At 45.3% G+C, this 15350-nt stretch overlaps 1 protein-coding gene across 3 annotated transcripts in view; it reads right to left on the minus strand.

Moving 5' to 3' along the window:
* The window catches only part of LOC141200706 (zinc finger E-box-binding homeobox protein zag-1-like), a 188756-nt gene extending 174306 nt beyond the window's left edge, over window positions 1-14450 (minus strand). For all 3 annotated transcript variants that reach the window (XM_073663321.1, XM_073663319.1, XM_073663320.1), the window contains exon 1: window positions 14309-14450. In XM_073663321.1, the coding sequence (XP_073519422.1) occupies window positions 14309-14366 (58 nt within the window). In that variant the 5' untranslated portion in view covers window positions 14367-14450. The remainder of the gene's footprint in view (window positions 1-14308) is intronic.
* Window positions 14451-15350: the final 900 nt, after the last annotated feature.

Genomic DNA, 15350 nt, shown 5'->3' on the forward strand with positions numbered 1-15350 from the left:
ATAAATTAACTTTTTAATGATATTCTAATTTAGTGAGATACACCTGTGTGTGTGTGTGTGTGTATATGTGTATATATATATATATATATATATATGTGTATATATATATATATATATATATATATATATATATATATATATATATATATATATATATATATACAGTACAGACCAAAAGTTTGGACACACCTTCTCATTTAAAGATTTTTCTGTATTTTCATGACTATGAAAATTGTACATTCACACTGAAGGCATCAAAACTATGAATTAACACATGTGGAATTATATACTTAACAAAAAAGTGTGAAACAACTGAAAATATGTCTTATATTCTAGGTTCTTCAAAGTAGCCACCTTTTGCTTTAATGACTGCTTTGCACACTCTTGGCATTCTCTTGATGAGCTTCAAGAGGTAGTCACCGGAAATGGTTTTCATTTCACAGGTGTGCCCTGTCAGGTTTAATAAGTGGGATTTCTTGCCTTATAAATGGGGTTGGGGCCATCAGTTGTGTTGTGCAGTAGTCTGGTGGATGCACAGCTGATAGTCCTACTTTATAGACTATTAGAATTTATATTATGGCAAGAAAAAAGCAGCTAAGTAAAGAAAAACGAGTGGCCATCATTACGTTAAGAAATGAAGGTCAGTCAGTGCGAAAAATTGGGCAAACTTTGAATGTGTCCCCAAGTGCAGTTGCAAAAACCATCAAGCGCTACAAAGAAACTGGCTCACATGAGGACCGCCCCAGGAACGGAAGACCAAGAGTCACCTCTGCTTCTGAGGATAAGTTTATCCGAGTCACCCGCCTCAGAAATCGCAGGTTAACAGCAGCTCAGATTAGAGACCAGGTCAATGCCACACAGAGTTCTAGCAGCAGATACATCTCTTCAACAACTGTTAAGAGGAGACTTTGTGTGGCAGGCCTTCATGGTAAAATAGCTGATAGGAAACCAATGCTAAGGACAGGCAACAAGCAGAAGAGACTTGTTTGGGCTAAAGAACACAAGGAATGAACATTAGACCAGTAGAAATCTGTGCTTTGGTCTGATGAGTCCAAATTTGAGATCTTTGGTTCCAACCACTGTGTCTTTGTGCGATGCAGAAAAGGTGAACAGATGGACTCTACGCGCCTGGTTCCCACCATGAAGCATGGAGGAGGAGGTGTGATGGTGTGGGGGTGCTTTGCTTGTGACACTGTTGGGGATTTATTCAAAATTGAAGGCATACTGAACCAGCATGGCTACCACAGCATCTTGCAGCGGCATGCTATTCCATCCGGTTTGCGTATAGTTGGACCATCATTTATTTTTCAACAGGACAATGACCCCAAACACACCTCCAGGTGGTGTAAGGGCTATTTGACCAAGAAGGAGAGTGATGGGGTGCTACGCCAGATGACCTGGCCTCCACAGTCACCAGACCTGAACCCATTCGAGATGGTTTGGGGTGAGCTGGACTGCAGAGTGAAGGCAAAAGGGCCAACAAGTGCTAAGCATCTCTGGGAACTCCTTCAAGATTGTTGGAAGATCATTTCCGGTGACTATCTCTTGAAGCTCATCAAGAGAATGCCAAGAGTGTGTAAAGCAGTCATCAAAGCAAAAGGTGGCTACTTTGAAGAACCTAGAATATAAGACATATTTTCAGTTGTTTCACACTTTTTTGTTAAGTATATAATTCCACATGTGTTAATTCATAGTTTTGATGCCTTCAGTGTGAATGCACAATTTTCATAGTCATGAAAATACAGAAAAATCTTTAAATGAGAAGGTGTGGCCAAACTTTCGGTCTGTACTGTATATATATTTACATTTTTGTTTTCGTATGTATATGTATAAAGATATATACAGTGGGGAAAAAAAGTATTTAGTCAGTGTAATGCACACGCCCGGGCTGAGCGGCGTGTGCGTGTGATTCCACTGGACCGTGCCGGAGAGTGAATGCCTGGAGGGGCATAACTAGGTATTCACCCGATCCGACCAGGGTCGCACGACGGCATACGACGCCAGTGCACCAAGGAGGAACCGAGCAGAGGGACCAGGTGCTACTCCAGGACAGACCCCGGACACGGCTGTTGACCCACACAGGGGAATACAGGAACAGACAGGTTAGGCTGGCACACAGACTGGTGGATATAGGCAGGCACGACTGGTATGCAGGCAGGTGGGTATGCAGGCAGGGGGGTACAGGCAAGCACGGCTAGAGTGCAGACAGGGAGGCACTAGCAGGTAGGAACACAGGCGGGATAGGACCCAGTACACACTGGGACTCAGGAACAGAACCACAGATGTGGCGGACAAACACAGCAGAGTGAGGCCGCCCAGAGAGGTGAGCGATAGCGAGGCAGGACGAGACCGCCTGGAGCGGTGAGCAAGAGTAGAGCAGGACGAGGCCGCCTGGAGCGGAGAGCAAGAGGTCAGAGCAGAGCGAGACTGCCGGGGCGGTGAGCAAAGGAGTCAGAGCAGAGCGAGACTGCCGGAGCGGTGAGCAAAGGCAGAGCAGGCTAGAACCGCCGGAGCGGTGAGCAAAGGCAGAGCAGGCTAGAACCGCCGGAGCGGTGAGCAAAGGCAGAGCAGGCTAGAACCGCCGGAGCGGTGAGCAAAGGCAGAGCAGGCTAGAACCGCCGGAGCGGTGAGCAAAGGCAGAGCAGGCTAGAACCGCCGGAGCGGTGAGCAAAGGCAGAGCAGGCTAGAACCGCCGGAGCGGTGAGCAAGGGCAGAGCAGGCTAGAACCGCTGGAGCGGTGAGCAAAGGCAGAGCAGGGGGGACAGGGCTCTGTTCACACGGAACAGACAGGAAGGGAAAGGCAGAACCAGATACCCACAGGGTACTGCAGTGAAGTAGCGAGTGGACCACAAACTCACAAACGGGAGTACAGTGACAACGAGCAGGAGTTAGGTACGAGTTCAGACTCTGCAGAAAAAGGAAAGGTACGGACATAGAGAAACACGGGAAACAGGCTAGAAGAGTATACAGACAAGAACAGACACAGTAGCAAGATACAGGAGCGGGTCTAGGTAGCAGCCTCTAGAAGGCGGGAGGAACAGGCTAGGAGCGTGTTCAGACAGGCCTGGAAATACAGCCTCCAGGATAGGCAGACAAGAGAACACAGAAGGGACCTGGCACATTCAGAGTGCAAGAGCACACTAAATGAAACACAATGCTCAGGCCGGGATTGATTGGAGCAGCTGGGTTAAATATCAGGTGACAGACAGCAATAGGCTGAGGACGCACAAGGGGTGTGCCTGCAGCAGGTACAAAAAGCAGGAAGTGATCAGGAGCCGCCCTTAAGCAGCAGAAACAGACACAAACAGACAGCATGGAGGGAAGCCAGAGAGACATTCTGGACTGGAGATCAAGTGCGCGCTCTTGCACAGTGGGAGATGGACCACAATGCAAGGACCCCGCCAGGTATGTTACAGTACCCCCCCCTTACGCCCCCTCTTCTTCAGGCCTGCCAGAATGTTCCGCAGGGAATTCGAGGGCCAATCCTTCACTTCAAGGAGATCACTTCCACTGTCCACCGGAAAAACTGGTCTCCTCTGGGTAGCTAGGATGCTACCTCCTATCCAGCCATCCTCAGCAACAGACGAAATGGGTGGAGTACCAGGAACAGCACACAAGGAAGTCTCTCTCCATATATTTTCAGGTGGCACCCCAGAGGGTACAGGAGACAACCGGAAGTCCTCCACCGGGTTGGAGGGGAGCAGAGACTTGGGGGTAATCTCTCCTTCGAGGTACATCTTGTCAAACTCACAGGAAGAAATAGACGGGTTATCAGGTACAGGGTGAGGAAAAGTCACTGTCTCTTTGTTATCTGGTGGTACCCCGGAGGATTCAGGAAACAACTGGAGGTCCTCCGCTGGGTCAGAAGAGTGAAGAGGCTCGGGGAACACATCTGCTTCAGAGTACACTAGGTCGGACTCACTGGACGAAGTAGACGAGGTATCGGGTGCCGAGCATAGGAAAGTCTCTGTCCATTCACCACCAGGTGGCACCCCGAAGGGTTCTGGAGACAACTGGAGGTCCTCCGCCTGGTCGGAGGGGTGTAGAGACTCGGGAGTAACCTCTGCTTCGGAGTACGCTAGGTTGGACTCACTGGACGAAGTGAGGGAGGTATCAGGTACAGAGTATAGGAGAGACTCTGTCCATTCACCACCAGGTGGCACCCCGAAGGGTTCTGGAGACAACTGGAGGTCCTCCGCCTGGTCGGAGGGGTGTAGAGACTCATGGGTAACCTCTGCTTCGGAGTACACTAGGTTGGACTCACTGGATGAAGCAGCCGAGTTATCAGGTACCGAGTATAGGAAAGTCTTTGTCCATTCGCTACCAGGTAGCACCCCGAAGGGTTCAGGAGACAACTGGAGATCCTCCACCTGATCGGAGGGGTGTAGAGACTCGGGGGTAACCTCTGCTTCGGGGAACACTAGGTCGGACTCACTGGACGAAGCGGGCAAGGTATCAGGTGCAGAGTATAGGGAAGTCTCTCTCCAATTGTCATCAAGTGGTATCCCGGGGGATTCAGGAGGCAACAGGGGGTCTTCCGGCATGGATTCTAGGTGGGCAGCAGTCTCTTCGGGCAGGAGAACTGGTGCACTACCCACGTACATTACCCGTTGGGGCTTCTCCGGGACACAGGGAGATGAAGCTTCAGTAGGCACTTCAAGGTTGGGGTCAGGAGGTCTCAGGGAGGACAGACCCTGGCGTGACGGCTTGCCTCTACGTCTAGCACGTCTGGACTGCCTCTTGAGGTTGGGAGAAGTATTCCGGAGAGCGTAGTCACCCTGTGAGGATTCTGGGTGGGCAGAAGTCTCATTGGGCTGGAGGACTATTGCGCTACCCACACACATTACCCATCGGGGCTGCTCCGTGATATTGGGAAGTGAAGCTTCAGCAGGAGCCTCCGGGTTAGGATCATCGAAGACCATTAGAAAGGCCACCAGGAAGGCCATTATGTCCAGGACGATAGGATCCTGTGCGTCCCATAGGGGGGTGATCCAATTCAAGGCATCACCCGCTAGGTAAGACATCATGAATCCCACCTTAGCCCGATCTGTGGGAAAACATAGAGGGTAGAACTTGAAGTGTAGCATGCATTGCTCCACAAATGCACGACTCTGTCTTGGATCCCCATAGTAACGTGGCGGATCCGCAGGAACGAGAGCTGATAGATCCTTCTGGACGGGTGCGTAATTCGCCTGGAACTCAGCTAAGGAAAAAAAAATGTATTTATTTATTTTTAATGCATGTATTCGCTGGAAAACGTCTCAGAGAGCGAAGGCCGTGGGGCTCAACGGGAACCATGGCCTGAGCATGCTGTAATGCACACGCCCGGGCTGAGCGGCGTGTGCGTGTGATTCCACTGGACCGTGCCGGAGAGTGAATGCCTGGAGGGGCGTAACTAGGTATTCACCCGATCCGACCAGGGTCGCACGACGGCATACGACGCCAGTGCACCAAGGAGGAACCGAGCAGAGGGACCAGGTGCTACTCCAGGACAGACCCCGGACACGGCTGTTGACCCACACAGGGGAATACAGGAACAGACAGGTTAGGCTGGCACACAGACTGGTGGGTATAGGCAGGCACGACTGGTATGCAGGCAGGCGGGTATGCAGGCAGGGGGGTACAGGCAAGCACGGCTAGAGTGCAGACAGGGAGGCACTAGCAGGTAGGAACACAGGCAGAATAGGACCCAGTACACACTGGGACTCAGGAACAGAACCACAGATGTAGCGGACAAACACAGCAGAGTGAGGCCGCCCAGAGAGGTGAGCGAGAGCGGGGCAGGATGAGACCGCCTGGAGCGGTGAGCAAGAGTAGAGCAGGACGAGGCCGCCTGGAGCGGAGAGCAAGAGGTCAGAGCAGAGCGAGACTGCCGGGGCAGTGAGCAAAGGAGTCAGAGCAGAGCGAGACTGCCGGAGCAGTGAGCAAAGGAGTCAGAGCAGAGCGAGACTGCCGGAGCGGTGAGCCAAGGCAGAGCAGGCTAGAACCGCCGGAGCGGTGAGCAAAGGCAGAGCAGGCTAGAACCGCCGGAGCGGTGAGCAAAGGCAGAGCAGGCTAGAACCGCCGGAGCGGTGAGCAAAGGCAGAGCAGGCTAAAACCGCCGGGGCGGTGAGCAAAGGCAGAGCAGGCTAGAACCGCCGGAGCGGTGAGCAAAGGCAGAGCAGGCTAGAACCACCGGAGCGGTGAGCAAAGGCAGAGCAGGCTAGAACCGCCGGAGCGGTGAGCAAAGGCAGAGCAGGCTAGAACCGCCGGAGCGGTGAGCAAAGGCAGAGCAGGCTAGAACCGCTGGAGCGGTGAGCAAAGGCAGAGCAGGCTAGAACCGCCGGAGCGGTGAGCAAAGGCAGAACAGGCTAGAACCGCCGGAGCGGTGAGCAAAGGCAGAGCAGGCTAGAACCACCGGAGTGGTGAGCAAAGGCAGAGCAGGCTAGAACCGCCGGAGCGGTGAGCAAGGGCAGAGCAGGCTAGAACCACCGGAGCGGTGAGCAAAGGCAGAGCAGGGGGGACAGGGCTCTGCTCACACGGAACAGACAGGAAGGGAAAGGCAGAACCAGATACCCACAGGGTACTGCAGTGAAGTAGGGAGTGGACCACAAACTCACAAACGGGAGTACAGTGACAACGAGCAGGAGTTAGGTACGAGATCAGACTCTGCAGAAAAAGGAAAGGTACGGACATAGAGAAACACGGGAAACAGGCTAGAAGAGTATACAGACAAGAACAGACACAGTAGCAAGATACAGGAGCGGGTCTAGGTAGCAGCCCCTAGAAGGCGGGAGGGACCTGGCACATTCAGAGTGCAAGAGCACACTAAATGAAACACAATGCTCAGGCCGGGATTGATTGGAGCAGCTGGGTTAAATATCAGGTGACAGACAGCAATAGGCTGAGGACGCACAAGGGGTGTGCCTGCAGCAGGTACAAAAAGCAGGAAGTGATCGGGAGCCGCCCTTAAGCAGCAGAAACAGACACAAACAGACAGCATGGAGGGAAGCCAGAGAGACATTCTGGACTGGAGATCAAGTGCACGCTCTTGCACAGTGGGAGATGGACCACTATGCAAGGACGCCGCGAGGTATGTTACAGTCAGCCACCAATTGTGCAAGTTCTCCCTCTTAAAAAGATGAGAGAGGCCTGTAACTGACATCATAGTTAGTCCTCAACTATCAGAGACAAAATGAGAAAACAAATCCTGAAAATCACATTGTCTGATTTGGAAAGAATTTTTTTTCAAAACATTCTCTCTCTCTCATTATTCAGGCATTTGGCAAATATTAAAAATTATGTTAATCCTATCTGACCTAAAACGGGAAAGTTTATTCTGATTTAATGTCAGATATTGAGAAAAACATGCATTTGTGTCTTTCTATACAGTGTATGGAAACTTCTAGTTTCAACTGTATATATATAATTACGGTATATATCCTTTGCTGGAGGAACTTCAGGGAAGAGCTACCGGGATGGTGAGCGAACTGCAAATATGTCGTACAAGGAACAGTTAATTGATCTGGGAATGTTTTAGCTTGAAAAAAAGAAGGCTAAGATGACTGAGGATGATCAATGAGTGGAACAGGCTGCCACAAGAGGTGGTGCGTTCTCCTTCGATGGAAGTCTTCAAACAGGGGCTGGACAGACATCTGTCTGAGATGGTTTAGTGAATACTGCAATGAGCAGTTGGTTGGACACGATGACCCTGGGGGTCCCCTCCAACTCTAATGTTCTATGATTCTATGCTCACCCTGCACCCACCAGCCTGGTCGCTCAGCCCCCTTCTGGTCTGATTGTCTTCTTTAGTCCAGTCAACAATGCGCTCTTCACTGTGCCACCTTCGGTGCCTTCCGGCGCACAGCATCCTTGATGACTACTGCACTGACTAGACTATATCCTGTCATCCCACGACATCAAGACATTGTGACCTAATCAGCGCAGGAGACACCAAGGATGCCAAATGCTGCAAGATCACGAAAACAGCGCAGTGTGGGTTACATCAGGGACTGAAATCAAGACAGGTAAGGACCGGATGAATATTAGGGTTTTTTTAACACCTCTCGGCTCTTTTAAATTGCAAATATTGTATCCCCCCAAAAATTTTAATTCTGGCGAATTTAAATATTTTTTGAAACTCGAGGTGAATTTGATTCACCTGAAAGGAATTTGCTTACCTCTACTATCTATTCTTTCATCGGCTTAAAGTGGCCCAGTGTAAATATGATACTTTGAAGTTGTATTATATCTATATACACAGTATAAACACTAGTGTATGCTCAGTACTGCATAGGGTATTCTTTGCTGGCAGATTTTGCTTCACCGTATGTAATTACACTTTCACTTTAATTAGATATTGTTTTCTTTCATCAGACTTTCGTGTGCTCATGGAAGGGAAAAAAGATATTTCAATATGCTTTTGTGAATGAGGCAAATATCTCTGTGCAGCGAATTCACCAACCTACAATATGGGGTAACCTATGTATCAGAGGCTGAACGTTTTCTGTAAACTCATATGAAAAGCCTAAGTGGCAGGTCTATTTATTTAGCACTTCATACAAACTGCTTCTTAATGAAAAAAGTAAATTGCATGCTATGAAGAGGACGGGGAATCCCGTGGAAGAACTTATGATGAGGAAGACCCCAGTTAGACTTTGAAATAAGTGCCGTGGGCTTTGTGAGTCACAGTACACCAAGGACCTTTCATACTGAGGGGGAGGGATGCACTTTATACAGTGATGTTTTAAGTTATTCGCTGTAATACTGACATTAAACTTTGGAAACTTTCACACAATGTGATATATTAACCCCTCATCCCTCTTTCATGGTTAAAAAGCAGGAATGTCTAATTGTGTCTATTTGCTCACCTATTCTTGTTCATAGAATCAGTATGAATAAATGTGAATAGTGTGAACTACATCCAATATACTATAAAGCCATTTTACTGGTCTATGTTATGTGTAAAATAATATCAAATCTATATAATGGCTGACACAGACTGAAAAGGGCCCCATGCACGAACAGTACATTCTAGCTCCTTTGGAGGTTGAAGTGGGCATCTTTATCTCTTGGGCCACTGTGCAGCTGCTCAATTTGCACCAATGATATGCCTGCCCATGAATCTATATATTTATGGCCAATGATTTGTCTTTCCACTTTAGACCTTATTAAAGGGGTACTCTCAAGTTGACTCTTGAGCAGCTCACATCTTTTTAGTCTCCTTACTTACTTATTGTTTGGGAAGCGGGTGCTCCTCCTTGAGTGACAGTTGCATATAGAGACTTTGAACAATCATAGAACATAGGAAAGTGAGAGTTCTGATTAGGAGAACTGCTCTGGAAACTGCCTATGCTTGGGGCTGTGGGATTGTGATTATGTAGGAGTGGTGAGAGTTATACCAGAAGCAAAGAGAGAGGGGAAGGGAGGTAAGCAACTAACTGCTGTATATAAATCAATGAATAGGAGAGAGGTGGCTTGGATGTTAAGAGTTAACTCCAATCATGGAAAGTAACTACCATGCACTATAGGACAGGCACCTTGGAAGCAAGCTGTACACTATGCAACATAAAAACTCTCACAAAAGAAGAATAACAGCTGATAGGAAAAGCAAGTCAATTACAAACTTACTTATTGTCATGCTGTCTAACTAAAGCAGTTTAATACCTCGAGAATACCACTTTAAGGGCTCCATTTTCATTTATGAGTTTTATCAATGTTTTTCATGGACAGAAAACATACCCATTATAGTCTACTATGTCACTGTTCACATGTCTGCATTGAATTGATAATAGGGCTCAAACATATACAAGGTCAATGAGATCCAGCAGGCGAAAACCCTATGAAACTAACAGTGGTGCAGATCCCTTGTTTGTTTAGTTTTTTGGAATTATTTTGCAAATAATCTATTAGTTCTTATTACTTAATAAAATCCAGATCTAAGAATCTTATGTGGAGCATATTGCTATTTAGTTATGAATTTACTTGCTCTCATCTCTTTTGCAACATGCAGTCAGAATAAAGACACTATTGAAAGCTAAATGGTCCATTGAAACGTCATAGTGAAAGTGACGCTCAAAGTTTTGAAGAGGTCTGTCACCTTCAAACAGTGGACTTGGTGATCTCCTACATGCACATAGTATTTTTAGAAGTTTAACCCATAAACATTACTTTAAATTTTGTAACATTTTACCAAGAAAAAATACGAATACCACAAAGACTTAAAGGAGTTGTCCCCGTTTAGAAAACTTTATGCCATATGCTGAGCTACTTGTAAAAACGCAAAAACTAAGTATAATCCTCTCCACTTCCTAAGTCCAGAGCAGGCTCTCTCCCGCGTATATGAGCTCTCAAACTGGCATTGATTGGCATCAGTGCTGTTAACATGAAGTCACTTCTGCAGCCAAACAATAAAGACTGGAGTAGCAGTGTGTAGATGACACTAGACCCATGGAGTGTAGGTAATAATTTGAGTTTTTTTAATATGAACTCAGCATTTTCCATACATTTTTCTATAAGGGGAAAACTCTTTAAGTAGCATATGGTAAGAAATTACATTACATAACATTAAAGGGTATACCCAGGACTTTAGTAAAAGCAAAAAATGTACCTAAGCACCTAATTGCAACTTACCTGCCTGTTGTGCACGGCTCCGTTCTTCCCGGGACAGAGCGCTCCTGCCAGGGCTTCCGCTGCCTCTGCTGATGCGATGGGGCATGACTTCCGACGTCATTCTGATTGACAGCCGACTCCCCCAGTTAGGCAGCTGGGATCCGATTGTCAATCAGAATGACGTCGAAAGTCACGCTTCGTCGACAGTGCGAAGCCTCCACTCTGTAGACATGACGTCAGCAGAGGCTTCTGATTATATCATAATAATATAATGAAATAATGATTAATGATCATCTTTTCTCCCTACATAACCATCAAGGGAGAGTTGGGAGTCCCCATGCACATTAATGGTTTAGTCAACTTTTATGTGTTTGACCAACTAAAAAAAATTACAATTTAGGCCTCATTCAGACGACCATGTTGTACGTACTTGTTCCATCCATTTTTTTTCACAGATACCACTCGTACTCATCTATGGTGCTATTCACATGTCTGTTTTTTTCCGGCATCACAGAAGAAAAGGGACTATACAGGTCTAATAGTTCATGAAAAACATGCAAACGGCATCTATGTGCCATCTGTGTGCTGTACGTATTTAACATTGCAAAGTATAGGAGAAGCTTTGTAATTTATTTATTTATGAAAAACACAGATGACACTCTGATGGTAAAAACGGACACATGGATGACACACTGATGGTAAAAACTGACACACGGATGAAGCAGTGATGGTAAAAACGGACACACGGATGACACGACACTCTGATGGTAAAAACTGACACACGGATGAAGTAGTGATGGTAAAAACGGACACACGGATGACACACTGATGGTAAAAAAGGACACACGGATGAAACTCTGATGGTAAAAACGGACACATTGATGACACACTGATGTTAAAAACGGACACACGGATGACACACTGATGACATCGCTACAATTTTTCACATGTTTAATTATTTATTTATTTTTCTCACCACAACCATGCCCAATAAAGTGTCAAAACCAAGACTTTTTCCCATGGTTTTGGCAGCTGTGCCAAAAATAAATACTGTAGATTCAAAGATTTTAGGGAAGTTTTAGAACAGCTTCTACAGAGCAATATGATTGTACAGTAGAAATATTATTTGCAATGTTGCATTGCAGTTGCTTCTCCCAATAGAGTCAACGAAATAAAAAAAGAAAAAAACAAAACAAAAACAAATTAGAAACACTAAGCATGACAACATCTTATGAATGAAAAATTAGTAGTGCGGGTTGTATAGGAGTCATAAAAAGTAGCAATACTACTAAACTTATAAAAAAACATTATGTGGTTATCAGATTGTAATAAAAACAATTTTTTATACCATAATGTCACCAAAAATTATGCATTCAAATTTCTGTATTCTCTATATGGAAAAAAAAATGAAAGGGAATCTGTCACCCCTGGCACTCATCTTACCTCTAATATGGGCATACAGTTGATAAAAATGTAAATCTATACTTAACTGTATGGCTCATATTAGAGGTCTTGTTGCTATGTAATGTCTTTTTATTCCTACAGCTTTCTGATGCGTTCCCGTCCCGGGGCCCGGAAGAAATCCTGCCTCCTTTGGGAATTATAATCTTTCCCCCCTCCCCTGCACATCACAGTGCTCTGTGACGTGCAGTTCCCATGGCCAAATCCCGCGTACTTCACCTTTTACACAAGGTGCACTTCTTCCTGCCGTATATGTTCATTGTAGAGCAGGGATCTTGTGCGCAGGTGCTGGGAAGTCACAGTGCATCGCTGGCGCCTGCGCACAAGATCCCTGCAGGCTCTACGATGATACATAGACGGCAGGAAGATATGCGTCATGCGTAAAAGGTGAAATGTGCAGACGCGGGATATGGCCGCGGCGACTGCATGTTACAGGGCACTGTGACGTGCAGGGGAGGGGGGAAACATTATAATTTACACAGGAGGTGGGATTTCTTCCGGGCCCCAGGACGGGAACGCATCAGAAACTTGTAGGAATAAAAAGACATTTCACAGCAACAAGACCTCTAATATGAGGCAAACAGGTAGGTATAGATTTACATTTCTATCACCTGTATGCCCATATTAGAGGTCAGATAAGTGCCAGGGGATCACAGATTCCCTTTCAACAGTAAAACCTCTGCATGTCTCTATTGGAATTGGAGCCATATAAAGGAACAGTAGAGTTCCATAGAAGTCTATGGTTGCTGCACTGCGGCTCTATACATCTTGCAGGTTGTGTATGCACCTGAAGACTGTAATCTAAGAGTTCTCCAATATTCTGACTGCACATTTGGATAACTTGTTACTAGTGAATGGTCATTTATTATCTCTTAAAAAGACATAGCTATGAGGGGATTGTCAGACTTCTTACATTTTTTTCTAAAAGGCCCAGAATTGAGTAAAAAAAAAAAGAAGACGCAATTATTAATCTGATGGATCCCCCACTGGTTTCTACTTTCAACATCACAGACATGGCCAGAACTGGAGCAGCTGAGAATCAGTGAACTGAGCATTGCTAGGTTTATTTTTTAACCCATTCTGAGCCTTTATTAGTAAAAAAATTTTTGCTCGGTGAACAGCCCCTTTGATGTCCCTGTGGAACATGGTACAATATTAAAGTGATCTGTGTTGTGACATAATAAAATAAACACGATTGCAATGTTTTACCTTCAACATAAAAGAAATAGCTTCATTTAATCTTGGGGGAATGGTTAGTGACATGGATTCACGTTACACATCATTCCTGCATTATCCTATGAACATACTGCTATAGTCAACATGCACACGGCATTGCCTTCCATGGACCCATACACCATCACATGGGCTGCATTGTGGGCACTATGGCTACTTTGTCTACTGCAAGTGTGTTACCTTTTTACCGCTTTGTAACAATGTCTAAAAATTTGTGCATTCACCAACACATGCTGTATTCTGTATCTGAGAAAAAAAACAACCCTACAGGCATAGGTCTGGGCCCCGGCGTGACATGAGTCCTAAACACAGAAATGTGCATGAGGCCCAGTGATAACACAAAAAAGTTCTTTACCTGCGAATATGTCTACCTAAGCAGTATGTACATCTATATTATTTATATATTTTTAATTCTATATATAATTTATATTTATTTTTATTGCATGGAATTTCCTATCCGGCACTGACCACTTTTTTTTTTATATATATCAGTGTATATGTATATAAATATTAAATATAGATATACATACTTTTTTTTTTTGCTTTGCCATGTACCATAGTGTGTGTGTGTGTGTATATATATATATTTTTTTACATTATATCACATATCAATATATTTATGTTACAGCACAGTCTATTAATAATGCTCAGCTCGAAGAACTTAATTTATTTCTCTTAACCACAAATGCTTCTCAACCGGACATATCTATTTATAAGAGTCTCAGTGACTTGTACCATGTAGCTTTGATGATAGATAACAGCCAATATACAAGAAGCTGTGAACTTTTGTTTTACTGCAGTTGATGGAAAAAAAAAAGTGAATCGCATTAAAGCATCGAGTGTAACTCACGGCAGTATTACTTTTAGCTAGTCTATAACATTGTGTGCCGTGGTCGTAGCTGGTGACCGACAGTCCCCATCACATAGACATACAGCTAAGGTTAGCTTCGTTGCGCGGGTACAGACAGAGCAGAGCGTCCACAGATCTGTGGTCATTATGTGGTAGACAGGTGTCACGGCTCACCTTGACTTCTCTTGGGCTGGGCTTGTTTTCTGCGCTTCTCTTTCAGATCCTCGGACATGGTACATGTGTTTTGGACACTAACACATCCGATGTGAGCTGAAGTTTCTGCAGATTTCTGACTCTGACACACACATGCTAGGGAGTACCCCACAACTCCCTATATGATGTCACACGTGGAGGGGCTGTCCTCCAACAAACGAAAAGCCTAAAATGAATTGATGCCCAACACACATTAACCCTTTCTAAAGTGGAGTCTGTGGTTTCACTTATGACTAATTCACATACACACACACACAATTCAGAAGAAACTACAGCTGGTTTGCCGGTGTGATAATATGCTGTAAATTATCAGGGGGTAGTAATATCAGCATTTCTTACTGTATATAGATTCTTTTTTTAACCCCCCCCCTTCCTGGAATATGTTATTGCACATAATTTAAAGGGTTTATAGGTCAAGGATCTTGTAAAGCCATGTATACTATACAAGATAAGATTTACTAGCACATAGAAGGCAGACAAGCAGATTTCAGAAATTATCTTTGCTCAAATTACTATTTCGAAAAGTTTAGTAATTTAGTAATGTATATTTAGCAATGTAATGACTTATTAATAGAAGCAATTTTTTAAAAATGTTTGTCTGGAGTTTCCATTTCCGTAAACCAAACTTAACATCATTATAGTTCATAGGATACAGACATTTAAGTCCCACATTGCCCCCCCCCCCATCTGACCATATAAGCCCCCCAACTGCCCAAGACCACTCTTTCCTACACAGAAACTCCCAATTTTGGGCAGGGTAGACACAAACTCTGCCACTTTTCCCTACCTAAGTCGACACTGAATTTGGCAGATGTGAAAAATGAGGACATTCCCTGCACATTTGACATCTTTGGCCGATATGCTTAAAGGGAACCTGTCAGGTCCCCCATGCCCTCCAACCCAGCAGCATTCACCTATGTATCAGTAAACTATCTGCCTAACCAGCCCTGTATAACGTTATTGAGTGAAAACAAGGTATAAGAGAAGCATTTATAATGTCCCC

The sequence above is a fragment of the Phyllobates terribilis genome, unplaced genomic scaffold (assembly GCF_046119375.1).
Source record: "Phyllobates terribilis strain yellow unplaced genomic scaffold, ASM4611937v1 Scaffold_2__4_contigs__length_985480577, whole genome shotgun sequence".
Classification (NCBI taxonomy): Eukaryota; Metazoa; Chordata; class Amphibia; order Anura; family Dendrobatidae; genus Phyllobates; species Phyllobates terribilis.